This window comes from Lissotriton vulgaris, chromosome 1_1 (genome assembly GCF_964263255.1).
Source record: "Lissotriton vulgaris chromosome 1_1, aLisVul1.2, whole genome shotgun sequence".
In the NCBI taxonomy this organism is placed as follows: Eukaryota; Metazoa; Chordata; class Amphibia; order Caudata; family Salamandridae; genus Lissotriton; species Lissotriton vulgaris.
This window is the reverse complement of record NC_141685.1, coordinates 1398660443-1398688331: the sequence shown is the minus strand read 5'-3', so window position 1 is coordinate 1398688331 and position 27889 is coordinate 1398660443. Positions and strand designations below refer to the sequence as shown.

Sequence of the window (27889 nt, the reverse complement as noted above, 5' to 3'; positions counted from 1 at the left end):
CGGTAATTTGGTGGTCTGCCGCTACAGCACAGGCTTGGAATCATCCTCTACCCACGACGGGACCCTCTCACAGGTGCAGACGCAATAAAGTGACTCCAACAAACAGAAGGATTAACTTAATATTTTATTGCAGGTATACAACGTTTACAACGGAATTTTTACAACGCACTACCATTAGAACGCAGGCATTACCACGCATACCATTACAACGCATTGCGCTGGGGGGCGCTCTAGGATAGGGAATAAGTATAATTTCATATCCAACACCTTCCCTAGTGTCCACGGGGACTGGAGTTGGAATATAAAATTATACTTACCACTATCCAGCACCTCTAAGCGCTATGCGTTGTAACAGTATTCGTTGTAAATACCACGTTGTAAAGGTATGCGTGGTAACAGTATGCGTTGTCACGTCATACATCCGTTATTGCATCATGGGTGAAACTTAACTGACAATGTATTAATTAGAATAAATGGAGCAGACAACCAAACCTTCTTCCCAAGGTAATAAGAAGTGGGACTTAATTTTGATTTGTCAGCATCCTTTTCAGCATTATTTTGGAATGATGTAAAGCTTTTTGAAATATGTTGTCTGTGTTCTTGAATTGCACTAAAAATTCTGTACTAGCTAAATTTGAAGGATTGGTTGTTGTGAAAACCAATAATTCTGAGTAGCAATAGAGTAACATTGCAAATGTTACTGAGCTGCAAAACATCCAAAAGGCTTAGAATATAAAAATGTATGCCAAGCACAGACATGGCAGGCAAATACATATTCTTTCACATCAGAATGAATAGCTGGCCACCAAAAGGCTCATAAAACCTAATTCAAAGTAGCCTGAACATTGCTATGGCCAAAGTGACTGAATCATGACACATCTTCATTAATTTGACCTATAATTCATATTAGAAATAAAAATAGATCCTTAATGTGAGTTAAGCCCACACACACTTGCTTTGGAGGGCACACAGTCCAAGATTTACAAAGATTTTATGCAACACATTGCAGCATCCAAATTAGCTGTGTTGTTTTGAGCAAAGGGGAAACAAAGTACAGCCCCAAATCTTCAAAGATTGGCCTGCTGCTTGTACTTCCTCCTTTTTGATATACAAACATGTTGCCTTACCCAAAGCACTGCCGTATGCCACAGCACAGAGGATATGGTCTTGTATAGAATTTGTACATGAGGCATCCTGTTCCAGGATAATTTCCTATGTATACATATATGCAAAAGGATCAGACACATTTGAGTGTTTTGTGCACTGCAGTGCACATGCTATGTGCCAGATCTCAGGGACATCAACACATCCCCCCGTGCTTTTGTGTGCTTCAACCAGTCATTAGTTTTGGACACAAAGTTGGGTGAGACTCAGGAGCGGGCATTGCAGGTAAGCACAGTGGTGGGGGGAGTTGACAGCCGACAACATGGGAAAATAACATTAAAAAAATAAAACCACTTACCTTGCGCTCACCGCATCGAGCGCAAGTAAAGTGTTTTTATTTTTTTAATGTTATTTTCCCTCGCCGTTGTCTGTCTCCTCCCCACCCACCCCACCTCACTGCGCTTACCTGCAACGGCCGCTCCTGGTGAGACCATCATAGTTTATTGGGGTTTGTGTAATTTCGTAAAGGGATTTACACTGACCCTCCACCACTAATATTCTCTTGGTGCGAAGCAGTGGAAAGTGGCCTTGATGCTGTAAAAAGGATGCTTGCCATGCAAAACAATTTGTTGCACAAGCACTGGCACAAATTTATAGTAAATCTGGGCAACAGTGTGAATAAAAAGCTCAAAAAAACCTTAGGCTGCTCTGCTACAGGGCTGAAATATTTAGTGATATACTCCATTCTGTGGATTTACCTTTGTCCATGTTAATAAGATCCTGAAATACAGAACCACGTTTGATAGTAAATCTACTAGGCCTGATTCAGAAAAAAAAGTATAAATTCACACTCATCGGTTATGCCTACTTAGGGTGATAAATTACACCTATTCTGCTAATTGACAAAACATTCTTGGTTCTATGTGTGCAACCTATGCATGATATAGTTATTAGGACGTTGACATCTATTAAAGAAGCTATCCTACGCATGAAATCCTAATTCTCCTGGTATGTATGCATAGGTTTAGGAACTTAAAGAGGAAGTTCTATCCAATCCGTTTTTGGGTCATTGACAGGCCCACAATAAAAAATGTAAATGTAAATGTGTGTGTCTTGTAAAGCGCACTGCTACCCGGAGGCGTCCTGGCGCTATAGACCGCTGGGGAACCCGTCCTGGCTTTCCCTGTGAGATGTTCCCTCCTGGGTATCTCCAAGGTGAAACCAGGCATCCCCGGCGTTTGTTGGGGGCCGTTGTGGAGATGAGGCAAGCTAATGCCCAGAGTTGCCGAGTGTGATCCCTGGTTAGAGTAGGCACTGAGGCGAGAATTATAGAGTCCGCTGACCCTGGTTCACGACCCTGCCGCGTCGGGGATTGAACCCTGGTCCCAGGCCGTCCTCTGCTTCCGGGTCTGCCCCCTCTAACCAGTGAGCCACACCACTCCACTTCATTGAAACACCCAGTCATTTTATTTTTAGGTACTTATACTGAGCTTTGGGTCAGCACCTTGGTCACATATTGATAGCATTGATGTCTCTCCCACTTCCCTGATCCTGAGTAGATAGCTTTTATCCCTAGTCTCGTGTGTTTGTCCGCCTATGAGAATTTCGGATTCAAAGTGTTTTGATTGGATTATGTTTCCTTCTACTGCTGACCTCAGACCTTGCTTCTTTTCAGTGCATTGCAGGGACTATTTCCTCTCTATATATATCCCTCCCTCTATTTCTTGCTCTCACTCTCCCTGCTCATTCTCCTCCGAATCTCATGCCTTCCCCCATTCTCGCCCCCACACAGAGTGCTCTGCTGCCCCATCTCAGTTGGTTATTATTTTTGTTTTGCTACCTGTGGCGTTGTTATTGAGCAGCATCTTGAAATGTTTTTCTGACAATTCCAAAATAACTGCCCGAGTGGGCATCTGTACTTAATTTGAGCCAGTGATTTCCAGTGCTGGCACTGGCACTTAATTGTCAACTGCGGCACTTGTGGCTGTCTTTCACAAGGTGGCACTGTGTAGCTAATTTAGAGATGATGAACAACAGTTAATTATTTATTCAATATACATTTGAAATGACTATTATCTGCTGCCCAAGCCATTCTTATAGCTTTGGGTGCCTGTCAGTGCTTAATTTGTGCTGGTGGTTTCCGGTGCTCAACACTGGCACTATACATTTTTTCCCCCTCATCAGGGATATATGATAAATAATCAAAATAGACACACCTAGCTGGGTGACTGCGTGGCATGCCTCCACAGACAAGCACCGCTTTTTTAGGCATGAGAAATGTGTATGGTTCATCACAACAGTGATGTCATCATGTCTTGTCGTCACAACCCTGGGCAGTCACCAAACAAGTATGCCGTGCTCTCTCCCACCAGTTCTCTTTTTCGCAGTGTGCAGGACTATGTCTGCCAGTGCGCGTTCCCAGGTTGTTGAGCTGCATGAGTCTGGGAGCATAATGGGGATGTTTTACTCCCCATTTGAGTTGCTCTTGGAGTCTTTACCATTATTGAAATGGCGTTTGGCAAATTTTGAGCCCTGGACTTAATCTTTTACAAACTAAGCACTGGGATCTGTAATAGTCCATACTGTCACAATTGTAGGAGTGTGATGGTAAGTAGTTATATTGTTTCTAACATTGGCAGCATAGCAGGGGCAAAGTGTGCTGCAAGCTGCAGTGGCCTTGTGATGTGAGCCCTGGCACTTATATTTTTGCAAATTAAGCTTTGGTGGTCATCTTTGGTTAGGCTTTACAAACCTGTTCTAACATGGTCACTGAAAATGCACACACATTTTTTTAGCTATGTAGGACAAAAAAAAAACATTGGCTAAGCCTAGTAGGTTCTTCATTCAGTATCCATTGGCTTTAGCAAAGAATGTTTCCCTTGTAATTTCTGTCGATTTCCACAGCTTAAAAAACTTTGAGGCCACTCCCATCATCTAATGTGTCCCCAGTTTTTCACTATATGTTCATACCTGATATGTTCTTGTCAATAAACTTCCGAATAAAATGCATTTTTTATATTACAGGTGCGGATAAGCTGTGGGATCTGATTTTTGTTCAACATAGGAAGCATAATATGAATTGCATAAGCAAAGAAAATCTCACACAATTGCAGCTTTTCGAGAAGGTATACACATGACTTGCTTCTTTTTTAAATGATTCCTCTTGCATTAGAGCAGAGCTTTCCAAACTGTGTGTCCCGACACAGTACTGTGTCGCCTGCAAATGGTGGGTGTGTCCCGAGCACTTAGCACATAACTGCTGCTAATTAAGAGGCATTTCTAGACACTCTGCTCTATGGTCTTTTAAAGACCTGTGAAGTGTTTGGATGTGGCTGTGTGTGTGCCCAGGAAGCTGGGGTGAGGTGATAAGAGGGCGACAGGCTGAGTGAGGAAGACAGAGGGAGGGAGACAGAGGGAGGTAGACAGAGGGAGGGAAGCAGAGAGAGAGAGAGAGAGAGACAGAGGGAGGGAGGCAGATGGCGACAGACAGGGAGACAGACAGAGGGAGGAGGGCGACAGAGGGAGGGAGACTGACAGAGGGAGGAGGGCGACAGAGGGAGGGAAACAGCGGGAGGGAGACAGAGGGAGGGAAACAGAGACAGACAGAGGGAGGGAGACAGAGGGACGGAGACAGAGGGAGACAGAGAGGAAGGCAGAGAACGACAAACAGAGTGAGACAGACAGAGGTAGGAGGGTGACAGAGGGAGGGAGACACACCGAGGGAGGGAGACAGAGGGAGACAGACAGAGGGAGGGAGACAGAGAGAGAGGGAAACCGTGGGAGACATAGAGAGAGGGAGACAGAGGGAGGGAGACAGAGGGAGGGAGACAGAGAGAGGGAGACAGAGGGAGGCAGACAGAGGGAGGGAGTCTGGGATAGACTGGGAGGGAGATGGAGACAGAGGGAGAGAGACAGAGACAGAGGGAGACAGAGAGAGAAGGAGACAGAGAGAGAGGGAGGGAGACAGAGAGAGAGGGAGACAGAGGGACGGAGATAGAGAGACGGAGACAGAGGGACGGAGACAGACAGAGGGACGGAGACGACTGAGGGAGGAAGACAGACAGAGGGAGGGAGACAGAGGGAGGGAGAGAGACAAGAGGGAGAGCTCAAGAGGGACAGAGGCAAGAGGGAGAGAGGCAAGAGGGAGAGAGGCAAGAGGGAGACAGGCAAGAGGGAGACCGGCAAGAGGGAGACAGACAAGAGGGAGGGAGACAGACAAGAGGGAGGGAAACAGCAGGAGAGAGAGGTAGGGAGACAGAGAGAGACAGAGACTGGGAGACATCGAGAGGGAGACAGAGTGAGTGAGACAGAGTAAGTGTGACAGAGGGAGACAAAAAGAGAGAGGGAGAGAGAGATAGAGAGAGGGAGGGAGACAGAGAGAGACAGGGAAGGAGACAGAGAGAGAGGGAGGGAGACAGAGACAGACAGAGATAGAGACAGGGACAGACAGAGACAGATAGAGACGGGGCAAGACAGATAGAGGCAGAGACAGACAGAGACAGAGAGGGAGACAGAGGGAGGGAGACAGGGACAGACAGGGACAGACAGATGGAGGCAGAGACAGGGACAGGCAGAGACAGAGAGGGAGAGAGACAGGGAGAGAAAGAGGGAGGGAGACAGAGGGAGAGAGTGAGGGTGACAGAGGGAGGGAGCGGGAGGAGACAGAGAGAGAGGAAGACAGAGAGAGGGATAGAGAGGGAGACAGAGGGAGGGAGGTAAAGGAGACAGAGGGAGGGAGTCAGGGGGAGACAGAAGGAAGGAGAGGGAGACAGACAGAGGGAGGGAGACAGAGGGAGAGGGAGACAGACAGATGGAGACAGACAGAGGGAAGAGGGCGACAGAGGGATGGAGACAGAAGGAGGGAGACAGATGGAGGGAGACAGACAGAGGGAGACCATTTGCCCACTTCTATTCCAAAAAAAATTTCCGCCTTAGGTGGTTCGGGCTCGCTCGCTACACTGCATTACTGTGTCACAAAATGATGCATCTCCAAAAAGTGTGTCATCAACATGAAAAGTTTGGAAAGCTGTGCATTAGAGTATAGATATGTGTGTGTTTTCATCGAACGAAACACATGCTCTCCTAAAACATATTTTCCATAGTTCAAAATGTGCCTGATATGTCAAAAAACAGAAAACACGCAGATTTACAAAGATAAGATTATGCAGGCAACTTGTCAGAAATTGTTAAACAAATAATAAAATTTGCCAAAAATATATACTTTGTCGGGACTGCACATGCGTCAGCAACTTTAGAGAACCCCAACAAAAAAGCTTCAACACCATGGTACCATACTTGAAAAAATTCTCCGGATTCAGCTATTTTTAATCTGAACGGGAATTGAAGATTTGTACATGCATGTAGCAAGTCACACAGATTTCCAGTCATACAGCGCACACACACACACACACACACACACTCTCTCTCGCTCATACCTGGAGAAGCAGGGGGAAGTAAGGCCAACAGTTTTGTGTGCCCTGAACTACAATAAGCTGCCACCTAAGGTCAGAGTCTGCATAGCTTGTTATGCTCAGACAGTATTCCACCTGAACTACATATCGAGTTGCACTTTGAGAATATAATTATTAGTTAGGTGGACTCATGGATTGATACAGGGCAGGCCACAAAATGACGAACAGGGCGAGAGGGGTGCAGCTCTCCAAGTCATACCCACAAGTGGATTTTTGGCCTTAGAGAATGCGCCTCCTAGGTTATATTTACCATAAGGGCTACTTTTGTCCAAGGGAGTCCCTATCATCTGACTGAGAAAACCTTCAAAAAATGTATTCAGTATCATTATGTGATTCTATTCTCTTGTGCTCCACAGTCAGTTCCAAACCATTTATTGTCATCCGGTTATTAGAGGCTGGGTTTATGGACCAGTTGGATTTAAGCTCTCTACCAGAGTGTGTCTTTTAGCTGGCACTCGCGTTTACATCTCCCCCGCCTTGTTCTTCCCCTGCAAGTGTGCTTGCCGCAAACTAAACTCCCTCCTCCCGCTGTTCATTGTGGCTTGCCCCATCCTCTCTTCCTCCTGCCATTTTTTGTCCTTGTTGTCTTGCCTCCACCCTCCTTCCCTCCATTTGTTATATGTGTTGTCTTTCCACCACCCTCCCACCTTCCATCCGTTTGTTGTCCACCTTGGCATGCCCCTTCCCTCCCTCCGTTTTTTGTCCTTGTTGGCTTGCCCCTCCCTCCTTCCCTCCATTAATTGTCTGTGCTGGCTTGCCCTGCCCTCCTTTCCTCCATTAATTGTCTGTGCTGACTTGCCCCACCCTCCCTCCATTCGTTGTCTGTTCTGACTTGCCCCGCCCACCCTCCCTCCCTAAATTGTTGTCTGTGCTGGCTTGCCCCGCACACCTTCCCTCCATTCGTTGTCTGTTCTGGCTTGCCCCACCCTCCCTCCCTAAATTGTTGTCTGTGCTGGGTTGCCCCAACCTCCCTCCCTCGATTGTTGTCCATTTTGGCTTGCCCCACCCTCCATTGCTGTCTCTGTTGGCTTGCTCCGCCCTCCTACCCTCCCTTAATTGTCTGTGCTGGTTTGCCACACCCTCCTTCCCTCCATTCATTGTCTGTTCTGGCTTGCCCCACCCTCCCTCCCTCCATTGTTGTCTGTGATGGCTTTCCCCGCACTCCTTCCCTCCATATGTTGTCTGTGCTGGCTTGCCCTGCCCTCCTTCCCTCCATTCGTTTTCTGTTCTGGCTTGCTCCACCCTCCCTCCCTAAATTGTCTGTGCTGGCTTGCCCCACCCTCCCTCCCTTGATTGTTGTCTGTTCTGGCTTGCCTCGCCCTCCCTCCCTTCATCGTTGTCTGTGCTGGCCAGCCCCGCCCTCCTTCCCTCAATTCATTGTCTGTTCTGGCTAGGCCCACCCTCCCTCCATTGTTGTCTGTTTTGGCTTGCCCCACCCTCCTTCCCTCCATTGTTGTCTGTTCTGGCTTGCCTCGCCCTCCTTCCCTCTATTCGTTGTCTGTGCTGGCTTGCCCTGCCCTCCTTCCCTCCATTCGTTGTCTGTTCTAGTTTGACCCACCCTCCCTCCCTCCATTGTTGTCTGTGCTGGCTGGTCACGCCCTCCTTCCCTCCATTAATTGTCTGTGCTGCCTAGCTCTGTCCTCCTTCCCTCCATTCATTGTCTGTGCTGGCTGGCCACGCCCTCCTTCCCTCCATTAATTGTCTGTCCCGGCTAGCTCCGTCCTCCATCCCTCCATTAATTGTCTGTGCTGGCTTGTCCTGCATTCCTTCCCTCCATTCGTTGTCTGTTTTGGCTTGCCCCGCCCTCCATCCCTCCATTTGTTGTCTGTGCTGGCTGGCCACGTCCTCCTTCCCTCCATTCGTTGTCTGTTCTGGCTTGCCCTGCCCTCCCTCCCGCCATTGTTGTCTGTGCTGACTGGCCACGTCCTCCATCCCTCCATTTGTTGTCTGTTCTGGCTTGCCCCGCCCTCCATCCCTCCCTTAGTTGTCTGTTCTGGCTTGCCCTACCCTCCCTCCCTAAATTGTTGTCTGTGCTGGCTTGCCCCGCCATTGTTCCCTCCATTTGTTGTCTGTTCTGGCTTTCCTCGCCCTCTTTCCCTCCATTTGTTGTCTGTTCTGGCTTGCACCACCCTCCCTCCCTCCATTGTTGTCTGTGCTGGCTTGCCCTGCCCTCCTTCCCTCCATTCGTTGTCTGTTCTGGCTTGCCCCACCCTCCCTCCCTCCATTGTTGTCTGTGCTGGCTGGCCTTGCCCTCCTTCCCTCCATTCGTTGTCTGTTCTGGCTTGCCCCACCCTCCCTCCCTCTATTGTTGTCTGTGCTGGCTTGCCCCCTCCCTCCATTGTTGTCTGTGCTGGCTTGCCCCGCCCTCCCTTCCTCCATTGTTGTCTGTGGTGATTTACCCTGCCCTCCCTCCCTCCATAGTTGTCTGTTCTGGCTTGCCCCGCCCTCCTTCCCTCCATTGTTGTCCGTGTTGGCTTGCCCCGCCCGCCTTTCCTCCATTCGTTGTCTGTGCTGGCTTGCCCTGCCCGCCTTTCCTCCATTCGTTGTCCGTGCTGGCTTGCCCCGCCCTCCCTCCTTCTATAGTTGTCTGTTCTGGCTTGCCGCACCCTCCCTCCCATGGTTTTCTAGAAGGGTGCTAGTCTATTTTTATCTTTCTTTAAGTGTTTCAAAAGCTAAACATGTGTTCCAGGTGTGATAGCTCTTGCTGCTCCAAAAAACTGATTAGGACGGATTCAATCTTTAATATACAATCAATTACACCATTGTATGTTTGGGAATAAAATCTGTCTCTTTACAGCTGCCATTATTGCTTGCAAGTGTCTTCAGAGACGGTTCTATGAGGCAGACCTTTGCTAACTTGGAAAAAGCACTACTCAAATTGCTGGTGGCTGCGGAGAAAGTCAGCAAGATACATCCCTCAGAATTAGGACCAAATACGCAGAAGGGGTAAGCAGATTCAGCCCTATAAACTATAACCATAACATGCTCTGCTGACACTGTTTACAAGTGGGATTGTGCTCGAATAGTGTGGGACAAATACTATGTTTAGTTGTTTGGCCCGCTGTCAGCATATTTCCACTGGAAACTCCCAAATTCAGGTATGAAAGTCTAAGTTTCTGTCAGGCTTCCACGGTCCGTCTCCTCGGGGCTTTGCTGAAGGTCCTATAACCTCCCTGATAGAATCCTCCCCACGTCTGAAATACTACTACAGACCAGGGCCGGACTGGGAACCAGAAACGGCCCTGGCAAAGTGCTCGCCCGCCCCCCCTACCCCCTCCGGGAGGAGAGGGGAGGGGGGAGAGGTGCGACCGCGCTCTGTGACAGGGCCGGTTTTCGGCCGTTTTTGTTACAGGGCCGTTTTTGCAGCATAACGGCCCTGTAACAAAAACGGCCCCATGGCCCCAAAACCGGCCCCCAACCATGCGGCCCACCGGGGAATTGCCCGGTGCCCTCAACGGCCAGTCCGGGCCTGCTACAGACAATGAAGTAGTGTGGCTCACTGGTTAGAGGCGGCAGACCCGAGAGCAGAGGACAGCCCGGGACCAGAGTTCGATTCCCGGTGCGGCAGGTTTCTGGACCAGGGTCAGCGGACTCGATAATTCTCTCGCCTCGGTGCCCACTCTGATCAGCGATCACACTCGGCAACTCTGGGCATTAGCTTGCCTCATCTTCACTAACGGCCCCACCAGACCGCCGGGGATGCCTGGTCTCACCCTGGAGATACCCATTAAGGGACCATCTCTCAGGGAAGCCAGGAAGGGTTTCGCAGCGGTCGAAGCGCCTTGGGACCCTACGGGTAAGTAGTGCGCTATATAAATGCCAATACATTTACAATACATTTACATTTACATTTACAATGAGAAACGATTCGACTCGGGAAGAAAAGGAAGGAAAGGAAAGGGACGGCGGGAAGGGAGAGGTGTAATGACAAAACACAATACAGATTATCACACTCCTTTCCCTATAGACTCAGATGTTATCTATACACCTAGCATCTAACCCCCCACCTCTTTGCCTGTGAAGAAAGTAATGTAGTTTTGTAAATAGAAGATAGACCTTAATGAGGTACCTGGGATATTTCTATGACTGCAAGAAAAAGAACAAGAAGCTGTTGGAATAATCACATGACCACATTATACCATAGACAAGATCTAGATCCACCTCCGGGCCAAGTACATAGAAATAGAACTCCAAATCCCAGAGTTACGTTACTCACAATACCCCTGGATTCACTTCTCCAGAATCTCTCTCACGGACTTGGAATCCCGCGAGTATAAATGCTTTCTCAGCCGAGAAAGCTTCGGTCCGGTTTCCAGAATGCTCACGCCCAATGCGTAAGAAACCACCGTGCTGGCGTGTTCTTTGCTGTTTCCCAAAGGCACGTCTCACCCTCTAGAATATCCTTATCACGAGTACGGCTTCACAGCAACCAGCATGTAAATCCAGGATGTTGGTCCATAATAATCGGCATTTATTTCCGCGTCACGTTTCCGACGTCGGAAACGGAACGCGCCCCAAGGCATGCCGGGACTTGTAGTTCTCTGGCTGCTCGCTCCGTACTACGGACCCGCTCAGCCTATCCATTGCCGAATCCTGACAGTTTCATACTTGGATGGGCTCCATTTTAGACAGGCTATGGGTCATATAGTTAAATGCAGCTCAGTATAAGATGTATTGTAAGGCAAATTCCGATTTACGTCCCGATTACAGCTATTCTTATTAATTGAGATATGAGCCAAGCCTCCAGTTACGACACGTGTCCAGACTACGAGTACTGTGTGTAGAATGGCAGCACCTACTTCAGACAGATCGATTCTACCAAAATGTAACATGGGAACTGCCCGGTAAATACCTGGACATGTGCATTTTGGTGCATTAACATCAAAAGCTGAATTGTAGACCCCATGTTGCTGGCAGTAATTGCACCGATAATTCCAACCCCTGGGGGGTGCAATAAATGTCACACCCTTCTCTGAGTTGATCTTACTCAGGGCCTAAGATAGTTTTCTTTGTGAGGCGTCCATATAAAGGTTGGCAGAGGGCAGGGTACAGGTTTCTCTTTTAGTGGCACTGGGAATGTTTGGAGTTGATGTTGAGCCGTTTATTATACCAAAAACTCGAATTAACCTTGATTACAAATTTGTACAATAGCATCTTTCCTTAGTTAACCTTCATGTAATTAATTCATAACACTTTTTTTTATTTGTAGAGACATTTTCCAAGAAAAGGACCCAACCAAAGAAGGTAATTCCCTAGGTAGCATTCATATTTCTGAAAAACAAGAAGAGAAGAAAGCACAGTAAGAGAATTACTGTGTTCAGAATTTCCAAAACAAGTGCTTGAATTGTTTTATCTACCTTTCTTGCGTTTACAAAATGGGTGTTAGAGCTGTTTATTCGATGCGGCACCCAAACTAGCATCTCGATTGTATTGTGCTTCCCTACTGCCTCCCTTCTCAGCGCCGGCCAGTGCTTTAAATGGGAAAAAATAAGTGCAGGTACTCATTAAAATGAGCTGGAGGTGTGGCAAGTGGGCGGAGCTAAGGCCAAGATATGATGATCCATAATGACTTCTATACCAGTTGCAGCACATACCAAAACACTACAGAAATGCATTTATGTTAACAAAACAAGTCAAATCATTACACAAAAAGAAAGACAAATAGGATAATAGGTTAAAAATGTCCTTGTTTTGTAATATTTGCAACTTCTTAATGTCATATCGTTATTTGTTGTTGTTCGGCACAATGCTATATATCCTCAAGTGTGCATGCACACAAACAAACAAGCAGACATGAACACAAAAGCGGCTGAGTTAAGGACTACAGAAGCGCCTTGGCTGTCAGAGACAGCTTCTTCTCGGACATCCTAGTGCTCACCAGCACTAGCAGCCAATGAGCTTACCTTTCATGAGTACTGGTACTCCCCTAGGCAGTAGCGAAGTACCGGTATGAACAGTGATAAAAATAAGAAGTGCCAGTACTCAGTACCTGTGAGTACTGGCCCATTTAAAGCACTGCCCCAGCCCTTTTCCCTATGGCCAGGCTCTTCCTGTCTCTTTGATCGGACTTCTTCCCGGCATTAAAAGACATGATTCGATTTAGGGGGGCGCTAGAGGGCGCACTAACTAATGGCCGCACTTCAGTGAGGCTCTGGCTGCCTGGCCAGAAAGATCCTTAATATATCCTTTTGACCTGCGGGTGGACGCCCAGGAATCGCAGCACTGGTGAAACTACCTGAGACGCAGCTCCGGTCCGACTTTGGGAGAGATCCGACATCGGATGCCTGAGTTACACAGCTTTGCGTCTTGACCGGTGAACGCTGCTGCGGTGCACTGCCGAGACGCCCGGACATCGGACCACGCGAGGCCGCGGCTCTCCACGAGGCGGCTAGGCCTCGGAGCTGAGGGGCCTGAATTGCAGGAGGAGGGCCTGCTGGAGGCCTTCGTGCGGCGGCGGAGGTGAGTCTCTCCCCCCGCGGAGCCACTGCGGTGCGCTGGGATGCTGCGCGCTGCCCCGTTGGACCGCTGAAGGACCGGGTGAACATAGCGGCGCCCCCCTCTGGATCTGCCGAGGGGGGCGGACGGCTCCCCGGCCTCGCGCCTTGCAACCCTGCAACTGCCCCTGTATCCTGCTGCAACCCGGGGGCGGGGACCTGTGAGGCAACAACGGACCTCCGGAGGGCATAGGTATTGCCCGGCCTGCGGACCCTGCTTCCCGCATTTGGCGCACTGACCTCCCCCCACGCCCAGCGGCCTACCACCACCCCCCGCCAACTCTCCCTGGGCTCCGGACCGCGGGGCTTAGCGCAATACCGCACCACCTCACCCGCAGCTGAATCACCGGAGCGGGGGCTCTGGGGGTGAGAGATCGCCTGTGATACTTCGGGCCTCGAGGAGGAGATACCGCCTCGGACGCGATTGCCGCGCGGGGGGCCATCAGGACACGCTGACTGGGTTAGGAACAGTGGGCACAGACATTAGCACCAGTCGCAGGACCCAGTGGGTGTTCACAGTCGAGGCGCGATGGGTAAAAATGACAATAAACAGCCCAAGCTCTCTTTCGAACCTGCGGCAGCCAAAAAACCGTTGCGCAGCATGGCGGGAACCAGTGGAGCCCCGGGACCGTCAGGCACTGAGCCCCCCTCTAACCCTTTAGCCCCGGAGCTGAGACTGATGATGGAGGAGATGCGGCAGGGCTTCGCCACGATAGTTGACAAGGTTGACCGCTTATCATCCAGAATGGATGGGGTTGCGCAGAAACTAGAGGTCCACGAGGAGCGCTTGGGGGAGGCGGAGAGGTGCATCTCTACCTCAGAGGACACGGCCGCTGCCCACGATATGCGCCTAACAAAATGGACAATATCCTGAGAGTGATAGCGGCGAAGAACGAGGAGTTGGAGGCGAGGAGCAGACGCAACAACATTCGCGTCACGGGGGTTCCGGAATCCACCAACACTGGGCGCATGGAGGACTATGTCGAGCGAATCCTCATCACGGCAGTGGGTAAGGAGGCCTTCTCCAGCCAATTTATTGTCGAGCGGGCGCATCGCTCCCTGGGTCCGGTCCCCAAGCCAGGGGCGCAGCCACGACCCATCATCGCCCGGTTGCTTAACTACTGGGACCGCGACACGGCACTTCGCGCAGCCCGCACGACTCGGAACCTAACTTGTGACGGTGTACAGTTCTCCCTGTACCCGGACTTTACGCCCATGGTGCAGGACCAGCGGAGGAAGTTCTTAGACGTGAAGAAGAAGCTGAGGGACATGCAAGTGGACTACGCGCTTCTGTACCCGGCTCGGCTCAGAGTGACCCACCAGGGCAAACAACACTTTTTTACAAACCCGCAGCAGGCCGAGGACTATGTTCGGAAGCTACGCACTGCCAGAAGGGACAGGCGAAATGAGGCTGACGTGAACCCTGCCGAGCACGAGGAGTCCTAACTGTGCCCTTGTGAACATTCGATTACTGACTCCACGCGATGGAACAGCGGCTGGACTTGGATTTGAGATGCCTGCTGCCGCCGGGGAGACCCGGTCCTGCCTGTAGACACATGGATGGTAGATTTGCTACATTGTGGATCACTAGTGAGCGACAACTGTTTTTGTATATATTTGCCCCTCTGCTGGAGTTGATCTAAGACTGGGCAAATCGATAGCAGAGCAGAGACTGGAATGAGCAGCGGTTGCTCCTGGGATGGACCTCCTGAACCTTTTTCCGGCATGAGGGGAGGTGTTGAGAGAAGCTGACTTGATATATGGGCTCTAGCCTGCAGGGGTAACACATGCCAGGCACCGCCCCACCTTCTCTGTCTTCCCCGTATGGCGCATGCGGGTCGAGAGGGGAGTGTTGGGGTGTTTGGGTGCATTCCTCTAGTGTCCTTAGGAGGGGATTCCCCAAAAGGTTTTTCTTTTGTTCTTGATTGTTGGGTTCGGGGTAGGGGGGGATGTGGTACTGGCAAGATTGGGTTGCTTCAGTGGGTGGGGGGGGGAGCTGGAGATCGGGGGGTGGACTGTTGTGCATGGAGGGAGGGGTGGGACTTGGTTGTTGGGATGCGAGTTGTTGAAAGTAGAACTGTTGTTGCGGATGGCATTCATGACAAGTGTGCAGGTACTGGAGTTCGGGTATATGAAAGTATGGTTGTTCGTATGAAGAGAATGTTCTGGACAGCGGAAGGATTGGCTCTTGGTACATCTAGATTGAGGGCTGAAGCATTGACCAAAGGCTTCTTTCAGGGATACGGCGACAAACACAGGTGATGATACGTCGAATACTGTCTCCATAATGTCCTGGAATGTCCGTGGCCTTAATAACCCCCACAAATGCAGGAATGTGATCGCTTATTTAGACCGACACCATGTGCAGATAGCGATGCTCCAGGAAACCCACCTTAACCCGAATAGTGTCCCTAGGTTTGCGAGCAGATGGGCGAGTGTGAGAGAGTTTTCCTCCTATTCCACGTACTTTAGGGGGACTGTTATTTTAGTTAACAAACAACTGCCGTTTCAAAAGCTGGGGGTGCGAGCGGATAAGGAGGGGAGGTACGTCATCCTTTGGGGGAGATTGGGCACTGATGTAATAATGCTTGTGAATAGTTATGCACCTAATGTTGACACTCCTGGTTTCTTTCTGTCGCTGTGGGGCCATGTGCTGGAAATTGAAGCCACTCACATTATTTGGGGGGGGACTTCAACCTATCGTTATGTCCTATAGCAGATAGATCGGACGGTAGTGTACAATACAACACGAATGCCAGAGATACACTTCAGGGCATACTAACAGAGGCTGGACTAGTGGATAGCTGGAGGCACACACACCCGGCGGTTAGGGAAGGTACACATTTTACAGCACATGCACGCTCATGGGCGCGGATCGATTACTGCTTTATCTCGCGAGGCCTAGCTGGGGGTGTTGGTCGGGTGAAACATCTGCCTCGTACCTACTCGGACCATTGCCCTGTCTTGACAGCCTTGGAAATGCCGGGGTACGCTAGAGTGCGACCGCCATGGCGGCTCTTTCCCTCAGCCTTGCTGGACCCTGTCTTTAGACATGAACTGGGAGAGGAGATTGAAGCCTTTTTTCCGAGGAACAGGGGATCGGTCGACAAGGTCGAAACAATCTGGGAAGCCTTTAAGGTGACAGTGAGGGGGATTACGATCTCTAAAAGTTGCGGAATACTGAGGGACATAGTGCGCACATTAACTAAAATTGAAGCAGAGCTTAAGGCGCTGGAGGCAGAGATGGTCAGTAACCCCTGCCCTGACCTAGCGGGGAAATTCAGGGCTCTACTGTCGACCTATGAGGAAGAAGCGGTTAGGGAAACGAAATTCCGGGGCAAATACTGGACGGCTAGGCGCTACTGTGAGGGGGACCGACCGGGAAAGGTGCTGGCTGCTCTCACAAGGCACCAGCGCTTCGCCACCCATATCCTGGAAATCTCTGATGGGGAGGGTAGGATTTACCAGGATTCTAAAGGAATTCAAAACACCTTCCTACAGCACTACAAGCGTCTATACTCCACGCAGCAGGTAGGCGAGGTGGAGTTCGGTAACTTCCTGGACGACATCGCACTCTGCTGGCTAAGTGATAGTGACAGGGCGTTCTTGGGGTGCCCGTTCGAACTGGACGAGATCAGAGAGGCGATCATGTCCCTTAGCAATGGCAAAGCGGCGGGGCTGGACGGTCTACCGGCCGAATTTTATAAATGCTACATCGACATCATGGCGCTGGTACTGAAGGAGGTCTTCGAGGACTCGCTCGAGGTAGGGATACTGCCGGGCTCCATGAGAGAGGTAGCGATCACGTCACTTTTGAAACCGGGGAAGGATCCGAAGGACACAGATGCCTATCGGCCCCTGTCGCTGCTAAACTGCGATGAGAAGATCCTTGCAAAAGTGCTGGCGACTAGGCTGTCCCTACTTATGAACACCCTGGTGTTGCCGGACCAATCTGGCTTCGTCCCGGGGAGAGCTACGTCCCATAACTTACGTACACTGTTCTCCCTCATACCCACCATCTCGCCCGACTTGCCGATCGCTGCTGTGTTTCTGGACGCCACCAAGGCGTTCGATTCGGTGGAGTGGGGTTACCTAATGGCTATTCTGAGCAGAATGGGGTTCCCCCGGATCTTTATAGCCTGGGTGAAACTGCTCTACACCTCACCGGTCGCCAGGGTCGTCGTCAATGGAGTGCTCTCGACACTGATGCCGATCACAAGAGGGACTAGGCAGGGCTGCCCCCTGTCACCCCTGCTTTTCGCTTTGGCGATAGAACCGTTGGCTTGTAGAGTCCGACAGTTGCACAAGGCCAGTGCCTTTAACTGTCTTCAGCGGTAGATAAGTATTTCCCTCTATGCAGATGACGTCACTTTGTATGTGCGTCACCCACAAGATCACCTTAACTCGCTACTGAGGGAATTCGTGGCGTTCGGCGGCATATCCGGGGTACACATAAACTGGAAGAAGTCGCAATTCTTCCCCCTCACGGCATCAGTAGCCCGTTTTCCGCTGGATTACCCCCTGGAATGGTGCAGCTCTGACTTAAGGTACCTGGGCATAGAGGTGTCGCTCAATAAAGACGACACTATCCGATCAAACTATGGGGCGGCTATCTCGCAATTGACTGATAATGTGTCCCGCTGGCGGGCCCTGCCGATCTCGATGGCAGGAAGAGCTTCCCTGATCAAGATGGTCGTCCTCCCAAGGTTCTTATATCTATTCCAAAACATTCCCTACTACCCGGGAGCCTATTTTTTCAAACGGCTCCGTTCTGAGCTACTGCGCCTTTTCTGGGGTGGAAAGCAACCACGCCTTAGCTGGAGGGTCTTAACGCAGCCATACGATAGGGGAGGATTCGATGTGCCCGACATGGAAATATACTATCTCAGTGCTCAGGCTCAACACTCCTATCACTGGGTTAACCCCGCTCCCTTTATGCCGCAGGTCGCTGCTGAGGATTGGATCGTACATCCGCTCCCGCTTAAGGGCATGCTGATGGGACTGATCGGGGATGTTGAGACGCCTGCTACCACTGTTACCTGTACTATTGATGCCTGGCGGAGAGTAACTAAACTGCTGAACGCCCCCATGCTTTATTCCCCGGCACTACCCCTTGCATATCACCCGAAACTTTCACTTTTAACGGAGAACGGATTTCGGTCCATGTGCAAACGCGTACACCTTAATACATGGGGTGACTTATTTCAGGAAGGAACGTTCCGTACCAAAGAACAGATATTCCAGATTACTCCCCCGACACCCATGGAGGTGTTTTACTATATCAGACTCCGACAGGGTATGCGAGACATACTTCCCAACTTCCCGGAAGAACCTGGGACGGTGCTGCCATTGCATGTCATGCTCGTATCAGATGGCAAGCACTTGGTGTCCAAACTATATGCCGCTGTACGTGAGCAGCGCCCAATGGTGCTGCCGAAAGCTCGTACTAACTGGGACTCTGAACTGCCTTCTGCACTCACAGATGAGCAGTGGAGTTATTGCTGCTCGGTCACGGCTAGGGTTTCCTCTAGCTGTCGGTTGAAAATTATTCACTATAAGTTTGTGCAACGTTACTATTATACCCCAGTCAGGAAACTGCGGTTTCATCTCTCGGAAGATGACAGGTGTGCTAGATGCCGGGCGATCGGCGCGGATTTCCTTCATCTGGCCTGGGAATGTGGAGCCATACAGACGTATTGGGAACAGGTACACGCCGCGCTCCAAATAATGATTGCTGGCCCTCTGCCCATGGAACCAATAGTGATGCTGCTGGGTTATACCAAACATGTGCCCAAGCCGGACCGCAAATTTGTGGACATTGCGCTGCTCCTCGCTAAGCGGAGAATAGCTTGCAGATGGGGGAGGGGGAGAGCACCGAAATTTAAGGAATGGCTCGATGACCTCACATACCATAGGACCAACATGGCGTTTATGCAGAACTGTTGCCCGCCCGGTGCACGCCTAGCGATTTTTGGTCCCCCTTGCAGGTGTACTGGCTGTCTCAGGCGACACATAGCGACTCCTCTGGAGATGACGAAACCGATCCCGGGCCTGTGAGCGTATAGATGCCTTATATTACATTCACCATACTACTTCACACACGATGGGAGGTAATTTACACCGCCTGACATACGACGGGGAGACGTGACAGTTGGGTAAAAACTGATGTTGAGGAGACTGGGAATGCCCGAGGGCCTTGTGACACTGTTTAAGGGAGGGACCTCTCTGACCCATCCATTTCTTGAGATAGTGGTGATGGACACACACACTGATAGCTGCACTTGTTCGTCGCTGCAGATGACACTTGAGAAGGGGGGCGCTGTGCACGGCTTCACTCTATGGTATATCCCGAATATCCCTACACTAGGTATTAGCTACGATGCTTAGCGAGGATGCACACACTTGACGCACATATAGAGCACTGATGCACATGATGTCGTAGCCGGCTGACTGGACGGAACGTAGACTATTAGGGGTTGGTGGGTTGTGGAGATGCCGCCCCTACTTGCCTGTCTTCATACCTGAATGTGGAGGGGAGGAGTGTTCTATCCTCCTTACGCCCTGGACTGCGGAAGGGGGGGAGGTTCCTAGTATACTGGCATCCCATTGATGTACATACGAACCTATGCCTGTATTGTATTAGACCATGTGAAGCTGATACCTCTCTATTGAATGTACCACGATTATTGCTTTCATGGATTGCAGAAGCTGTCACTGTCATGTTTTTGTGCTGAACGCAACTAATAAAGGTTTAAAAAAAAAAAAAGACATGATTCGATTTAAATTACATGTGGTTCATAAATAGCTAAACCAATTACTTCAAGAAATACAGCAGATTTGAATTTATGTTAAAATACAATTCCTAGGCACTCATTTCAAAATTGAACAAATATCTGGTATTTTTATCTGAAAAAAGTGGCAATTCTAACTTAAGCTGTCTCCTCACTTTTTTACATTCATCCTGCCCCCTTCCATGTTCATCTCGGGTTTCCCCAACCAGATCCATATCCAGTTGTCACCGGAGTTCATTTCTGGGGTGCTGCAGTGTTCCCTGCTATTCATTGCTCTTTGGGCAGGGCTACTTTCACACCCATAGTTCCGTCTCGGTTATCATGTAAATGCAGCCATTAGGTTTGATGGTCCACACAAAGGTAAGCAGCTCCTTTGCTGAAAAAAACAAACATAAGAAAACCAGCTTTGGGTAAGATGTAGGACTGTGTTGAACTGCCACTCGCTTTAGTATGGCCGGTGCAATACCCTAAATGGACGGGATTACTGACCAGCAGCCCCAGGCCAGACCATTTCATGCAACTGACAGAGGGGGGGCTAAAGCACTTTCAGCAGAATGGTTGTTGAACGCATAATCAACAGGGCAGGGTCTGCCTAGACCCTTCATCATTTGGGATATTTTCAACACCATCCATATAGGTATGTATTGCTCAGTAACAAAGAGACCTAGGTGTAATGAGGAATCTTAACTGAGCAGACAATGGTATGGTGGGCCACTCCTCTGGGCTAGTGAATGGTCAAAAAGTGTTGTGACTGGGGAAGTGCAGTGCTAAAAATGTGAAAAAGAAATGATAATAGTGTGTGTAACTTAAAATTGGATGAGGGAGCACAGAACAGACTTTATTCAGGTGGTGCTCACTCCGCCAATATTAAAAAATTGTTAAGGACAGTTAGAGAAAATATACTGTCTAGAGGTGGAACTGGGTCGACATGTTTCAGCAAACAGGGGACACCATTGTCCTTGCTTTCATAAGGACCGTATTAACAATTAAGTGCTACTGCATACGTAAAATTAAATAATAAGTGACAACTAAAATATGTGCAACAGACAAGTACAGAGATCACCTGCGATATCCAAGTGACACGTCTCGTCAATGACTCACAGCTTGTGTTGTTCACTGAAAGGTCAAAACATACAAGGGTTACATGTAACAAATGCTGGCTTCATACAAAAAAACCTCATAAGGAGCCAAGTCTAATAAGTGTAGACCTTAGACTTAGTACAGCTAAAACGCTGACTTATAACACTCAAAACAGTAGTGTGATAGGTATATCTTATTAGGATATATAATTTATATGCCACAACAGATAGGGTCACATCTTAAGATAGTACAGCTAAAACGCTGACTTATAACACTCAAAACAGTAGTGTGATAGGTATATCTTATTAGGATATATAATTTATATGCCACAACAGATAGAGTCACATCTTAAGATGTGACCCTATCTGTTGTGGCATATAAATTATATATCCTAATAAGATATACCTATCACACTACTGTTTTGAGTGTTATAAGTCAGCGTTTTAGCTGTACTAAGTCTAAGGTCTACACTTATTAGACTTGGCTCCTTATGAGGTTTTTTGTATGAAGCCAGCATTTGTTACATGTAACCCTTGTATGTTTTGACCTTTCAGTGAACAACACAAGCTGTGAGTCATTGACGAGACGTGTCACTTGGATATTGCAGGTGATCTCTGTACTTGTCTGTTGCACATATTTTAGTTGTCACTTATTATTTAATTTTACGTATGCAGTAGCACTTAATTGTTAATAAGGTCCTGATGAAAGCAAGGACAATGGTGTCCCCTGTTTGCTGAAACATGTCGACCCAGTTCCACCTCTAGACAGTATATTTTCTCTAACTGTCCTTAACAATTTTTTAATATTGGCGGAGTGAGCACCACCTGAATAAAGTCTGTTCTGTGCTCCCTCATCCAATTTTAAGTTACACACACTATTATCATTTCTTTTTCACATTTTTAGCACTGCACTTCCCCAGTCACAACACTTTTTGACCATTCACTAGCCCAGAGGAGTGGCCCACCATACCATTGTCTGCTCAGTTAAGATTCCTCATTACACCTAGGTCTCTTTGTTACTGAGCAATACATACCAATATGGATGGTGTTGAAAATATCCCAAATGATGAAGGGCGGTACAGAGTGGTGACTGGTGGGTGATTCTGACCATCTATCTAGGTTGTCAGTATACACCACTATTCACAGGTCAGCTCTAGGTGTTCCTTGTTCCTTGGTTGTACTTTATACATTGTAAGTCCTCATTTCTCTGATAGACCCTCTGGCACCTTTTGGTTGTTTTGCATGTCGTGGGGGACGTGTCCGGAGCTAGGTCTCTAAATATTCCCTTGGGTCCTACCTCACCGTAGTGTTTTTGTCTGCCTAGACCCTGTCTTGTTCATCACAGTGCTAAGCAAGACCTCCCCAACCCCTACAGTGTGGGGAAATTCTAATGGCGCCACTGGACGTTAGCATTGTCTCTGCAAAAGGCTACTTCAGGAGCTCAGTGTGACTGCGCGATGCAGAAGCAGAGCAGCATTTGTCTGGCATTGGAGGCGATACCAAACCTTAGCCTGCCATGCCATCATTCAAGGTACCGGTACTCTCCCTGACAAAAGTTAAGTACTGGAATTAACGGCTCGAAAATTTGGAAGTGCTGGTACTCAGTACCGGTGAGTACATGTCCATTTAAAGCACTGGCGCCGCCTCAAAATCCTGTGATTCAGGGCAAATTAATTAATCTCCCCGTATCTAAGAAATCAAAAAGGTATCCTTGAGTAATGTAACTGCTGCTCGTGTAAAGCCCTCCAATACCTTTCGGTCGAGCTTGCCCTACACAAAACTGCAAAAAAAATAACATTGTTAATAATGCTGCTCTCAGGGAGGGAGTGTGGAATACAAGATTGGTACAAGAATACAATTCTGAGTAATGAAGATTATCAGTAAGTAATCAAGGCATTATTGGTAAGTAAACCAGGCATTAAGGAGAAAGAATTACACAGCAGTGGTCAGAGAGCTTTGCACAAGGCTATTAGACAGGGAAAGGGCAAAGAGTAGAATTTAGGGGGTGGACAAAAAGGCACCAAGCACTGGACTCTGCAGAGGAGATGGAGCAATACGAAACTTGGCAGCTCTGCCTATATAGGAAGCGTGGTTTTCACAGTGGCCAGGTGGCAGGCAGGCTTGCCGAGTGACACACGGTTTCATACCTCGCCCACGCGGCAACCTGAAGAAGAGGAACATTCACACGGTGACCTGGAAACATTTGCTAAGAATACGTTTCTAGCTCAGGCAGCGTGAATGCATCGGTGGGCTCCTCTTAACACTTTCCCAGGGCACAGGAGGCTCCTCTCTGGATGACTACATTCATGCAGTGGGGGAGGGTGAAGTGCGTCATTAGCGTAGTGTTAAAGGCCTTTTTTTCATGGTACAGACGCTCCCTGTATAGAGAGAATGGGGGATGAACACTGAAGGTGGAAAGAAAAACGATAACAATGCAGACATACAAGTTTGGTTGCAGACTGTTTACATCTCCAAAGGGACACTGCAAGCCATTCTACAAGCTGCATTTTCGGGAGATCATCTTTTTTCTATATTTATATATTTTTTTAACCCTCTAATATTTTATTTGCATGTCGGCTGCATTTGCCTTAGGAGTGGGGAGTGAAAGCGTGACTTTCCTCCGTAAAAATGACTTGTGGTCTGCGCCACCGTCTGGACTGTACGGGACAAGTCGCTGGGGCTGTTTCGCCAAATGGCCGCGGGAAATCTTTGTCCGACATGGACTTCTTCCAGGAGGATCGCCGCCTAGTTACGTGCAGAAATATGATCACTTTAGTTCTGAAGAGCGACCACGAGGCTATGTTGTTAGTCAGGTTATGTTTTGAGCATCCTTTGGCTCCATCTCGTGGTCATTTCCAGAACTTTCCGACATAATAAAATAGCGTTATGTCCACAACCATGCAACTGAGTTAAACGAATCTGCGGCCGCTGTGTTTAACGGGTGATTATGGATTTGCCACACTTGCCACTTAAACCACCACCTCCTGCATATTTTGCCTATTTTAACAAAAGAAAAATAAACCTGCTTCTAACTGAATAAGGATGAAAAGTTGCTAAAATGTGGGGCGTCGTATTTCTGCACACTGGAAGGCCCCTCGCAAAGGTTGTTGACTGGTAATCACTAAGGGGCATATTATCTAGATGTGCGTTAAAAAACGCACATCGCACATTTTCATATCGCCGGCTATCGGCGGATTTTTTTCGCCGTGATAACGCATAATTATCAGCGCACATCACGTAGGCAAAATCAAATCCGGCGATAGTCGGCGATATGGAACATTACCGCATGAAAACAAGCGTTGTTTTCACGCGCTAATGTGTGCCTTGATAATATGGGGGGGTGGATTCAGCTTTATAATCCACACCCCCATGTTATCTATTCCTAACCCCTGATCAAAGCAGGCGTTGGGAGACCTGCGATAAACGAGTTTATCGCAGGTCTCCTTCTCCCGACGCCTGCCTCGATGATAGGGTGTTAACACCTCCAACCACATTTTACATGTGGTTGGACGTGGGAACACCCACCCTGCATCCCATTAGCGTTATCTATCGCCCCCAGCGCGGGGCGATAGATAACGTCAAGAATACATCTCTAACTCAGGTTAGAGACGTATTGGGAATAGTGCGAAATTAAAATAAATGCTTTAGCGACTTTAAAAAGTCGCTAGCGCATTTATCGAGGGCTTGGTAATATGTCCCTCAGTTCTTTATTGCTGTATTTGATTACTACACTGACACCGAGGCCAAATCTATCACAAAATGTGCTGCATTATGCTGCATAACCTGTCTTTTCATGTAGCCTAATTTAGTGAACCTGCTACATCATTTGGTCCTCCCTTGCAGCGTAATTCCAGTTGCCATCACCGCAACATACAACAAGCTTTTGCAAAGCCAATACGTTGGGTTTTAACACCTTAGCCACTAAAACATTTCCTGCTTCAGTGTTGTCATTTTTAGGTCTGATGATAGATACTCTGTCTGTCTGCCTGCCTGCCTGCCTGCCTGCCTGTCTGTCTGTCTCCATTGGCTTGTTGTAGTGTTTTCCTTCAGAATACAGCAATTGGTCAGCCCATTTCAGTAATTGGTAAACTTCCCTGTGACTGATGGCATGTTGCTGGCAGAGTGGGCTAAAGAACGGTGATGGATTAAACCCAGATCTTTGACTGGGTGTGAGTGTTTGATTGATTCAGATGCTCCGTCCATCACCACCCCCTTTTGTACCGCTTTTGGCCGCCATAAGTGTGTCAGGGTATGCTCAGACGTGAGTCCCTTGCTCACTTTGCCACTGGATTCAAGCAAGCCGGGCTGAAGACGGCTGGAATGCCAGAAACATGTCCTCGGAAGCTTGTTTCCGGTCCAGGGAAGACATGGCTTGGCAGTTCGGGCCGGACTGTTCCCATGAGGCACAGGGTCAGACTGATTTGCATATAGCCATGTCTGAACTGGGGTGGCAGAGTGGGCTAAAGAACGGTGATGGATTAAACCCAGATCTTTTGACTGGGTGTGAGTGTTTGATTGATTCAGATGCTCCGTCTATCACCACCCCCTTTTGTACCGCTTTTGGCCGCCATAAGTGTGGCAGGGTATGCTCAGACGTGAGTCCCTTGCTCACTTTGCCACTGGATTCAAGCAAGCCGGGCTGAAGACGGCTGGTGACCCTTCTGTGCAAACTGAGACGCTGTGGGGAAATCTTCTGCTGCTCTGCCCCCCGCCTTACCGTCAACTGCTCCCCGCTCCCGCTTCGCGGGAGCCGCTGCGCAGGAGCCGCTTCGTGGGAGGACCCACCAACGCCGTTTGCTGCCTGGCTGCCGTGATTGCTGTGAGCGCTGAACACCTGTGGGGCTGAGAGAGGCTGCAAGGGAGTAGCGCGGCAGGGACTCAGTATACCAGGAGTCCCTGCTCGACCACGTAACATCCGGTCAGCGCCCCCCTGCGTGCCCCGCCCACACCCGGCAAACCGGTAAAAAGGAACTTGGAGCATCAGCCCAGTGTGACCCTTCTGTGCAAACTGAGACGCTGTGGGGAAATCTTCAGCTGCTCTGCCCCCCGCCTTACCGTCAACTGCTCGCCGCTCCCGCTTCGCGGGAGCCGCTTCGTGGGAGGACCCACCAACGCCGTTTGCTGCCTGGCTGCCGTGATTGCTGTGAGCGCTGAACACCTTTGGGGCTGAGAGAGGCTGCAAGGGAGTAGCGCAGCAGGGACTCAGTATACTAGGAGTCCCTGCTCGACCACGTAACATCCGCCCTCTTTCTACATAATCCAGCGAGGGCCCGTCTTGCGGGACGCAAGCGGGACGCCGAGCGAAGCCCAGGCAAAGGGCGGGCCGTCTGTGGCCGTCCGGGGCCAGCAGGGGCCGGGACGGGCCACCCCCCTAATAACTCAGGTAAAACAGAGATTTGTTTCATTGGGCTACACAGCATTGACTACTTTGTATTACGTTACTTATGTCTGCATACTCCCCAATGGCTACCCGTTCAGGTAGATGCTCAAGACGAGGGGGAAATTCTACGATAGGCACCATGGACAATTTCATAACTCGTGCCGTTTCTGTTGTAGAAAAGGAAATCATCCTAGCAGAACGCAGACTATCACGGGAATATCTGGCACATAAGCGTTCTTCCCTGGGAACACTTGTACAGGCTAAATCCCCAACGAATACTACTCCGGCAGAACCCCTAACTTCTGTAACCCCTAGCCACATGCAACCCTGTGTCGTCGATCTGAGGCCAGATAATGGCCTTCTTGAAATCATTTCTGATTCAGTGTCCACAAACAGAACTCTTGGTAATGCTGATACAAGAAATTGTCCTGCCACCATAGTAGTTGATCCACCAGCTTTGCCTGTAATATTGGTACATGAAACTCCAGCAGGACAAGTCTCACTATCCCCGCCGCCAAAAGCAAGTCGGGTTGCAGTAAAAAGGAAGAGACTGGTTACCCCACGAAAAGCCTATAGATTAAAGGCCCTCAAGAGAATACGAAGGAACTATATGAATGGGGGTGTGTACTGCAAATCTCTAGATATTGAATCTACGAACACTGGGATAGAAGTAAGCGAGCAACAAGAGGGCGATCTAGCAAATGCTTTAGCCTGTTCAGCGCTGGATACTGAACTAGTAAATTGCCCAAAAGATCCATCAGCAGCCAACTCCCTGATAGAACAGATTCAACTGCTTATGACAACTTTGTTGCTACCGGTAACTGAAAGACTGAAAGGGCTAGCAGAGCGCCTGGACAAATTCGAGCAAACTTCCCTGGACAACTTTTTTGCACTAAAATCACTGGTAAAACTCCACTCTAAGATTGGAGCAGATACCATAAGGGTGGAATCTAGCCCAACAGTTCCTAAACCATCGCAACAAACTCGACCACCTAGGAAAGATAAGGCGACAGACTAGAATAGGATTAATGCTGTACTGGGAGGACCACAAGTAGAGCTTCCCAAGGCGCAGCCAATTAATGGAGGAATACAACTGGCTGTTCCCCCAAAACCTGCGCCACGCAAAGTAAAACAGGTAGCTAATACTACCACCTCTCAAACCTCGGCGCCATGAAATCTCGTCGATGGGATAGGAACCATAGTTTGTGCAACCAATTGTGGTCCCAATAACAATGTCCAAGTTGTTGACTGCAACATAGGCAAAGCAGTGACGAAAAAGATCCCAAACGCAGACCTTCCTCCGGGGTGCCAGCCATATGTGGTAGTGCTCACTGGCGTCCCTCCTTTGAAATCCAACAAAAGGGAGTCTTATGATGAACTGAAAAACAAGACCTTATATTGGTTGAGAGAAAATAGACCTCTGCCATACACTGTCAATTGTCAGGTCATCCAAGTTCGAAGAGTCAGTTGGTTGGGCACCAGGCCGAAAGACATAGAAGGGGATTGCATATTGGTTAATTTTAAAGATCCCTCAGTAGCACACCTTGTGTACAGTCAAAATCAACGGAGA

General features: G+C 49.1%; 1 protein-coding gene across 1 annotated transcript in view; it reads left to right on the top strand.

Moving 5' to 3' along the window:
* The window catches only part of CPED1 (cadherin like and PC-esterase domain containing 1), a 349963-nt gene that overhangs the window by 118263 nt on the left and 203811 nt on the right, over positions 1-27889 (top strand). Inside the window, exons 3-5 of the mRNA XM_086967003.1 lie at positions 4129-4229; positions 9373-9521; positions 11785-11819. Coding sequence (XP_086823129.1) covers positions 4129-4229; positions 9373-9521; positions 11785-11819 — 285 coding nt within the window. The remainder of the gene's footprint in view (positions 1-4128; positions 4230-9372; positions 9522-11784; positions 11820-27889) is intronic.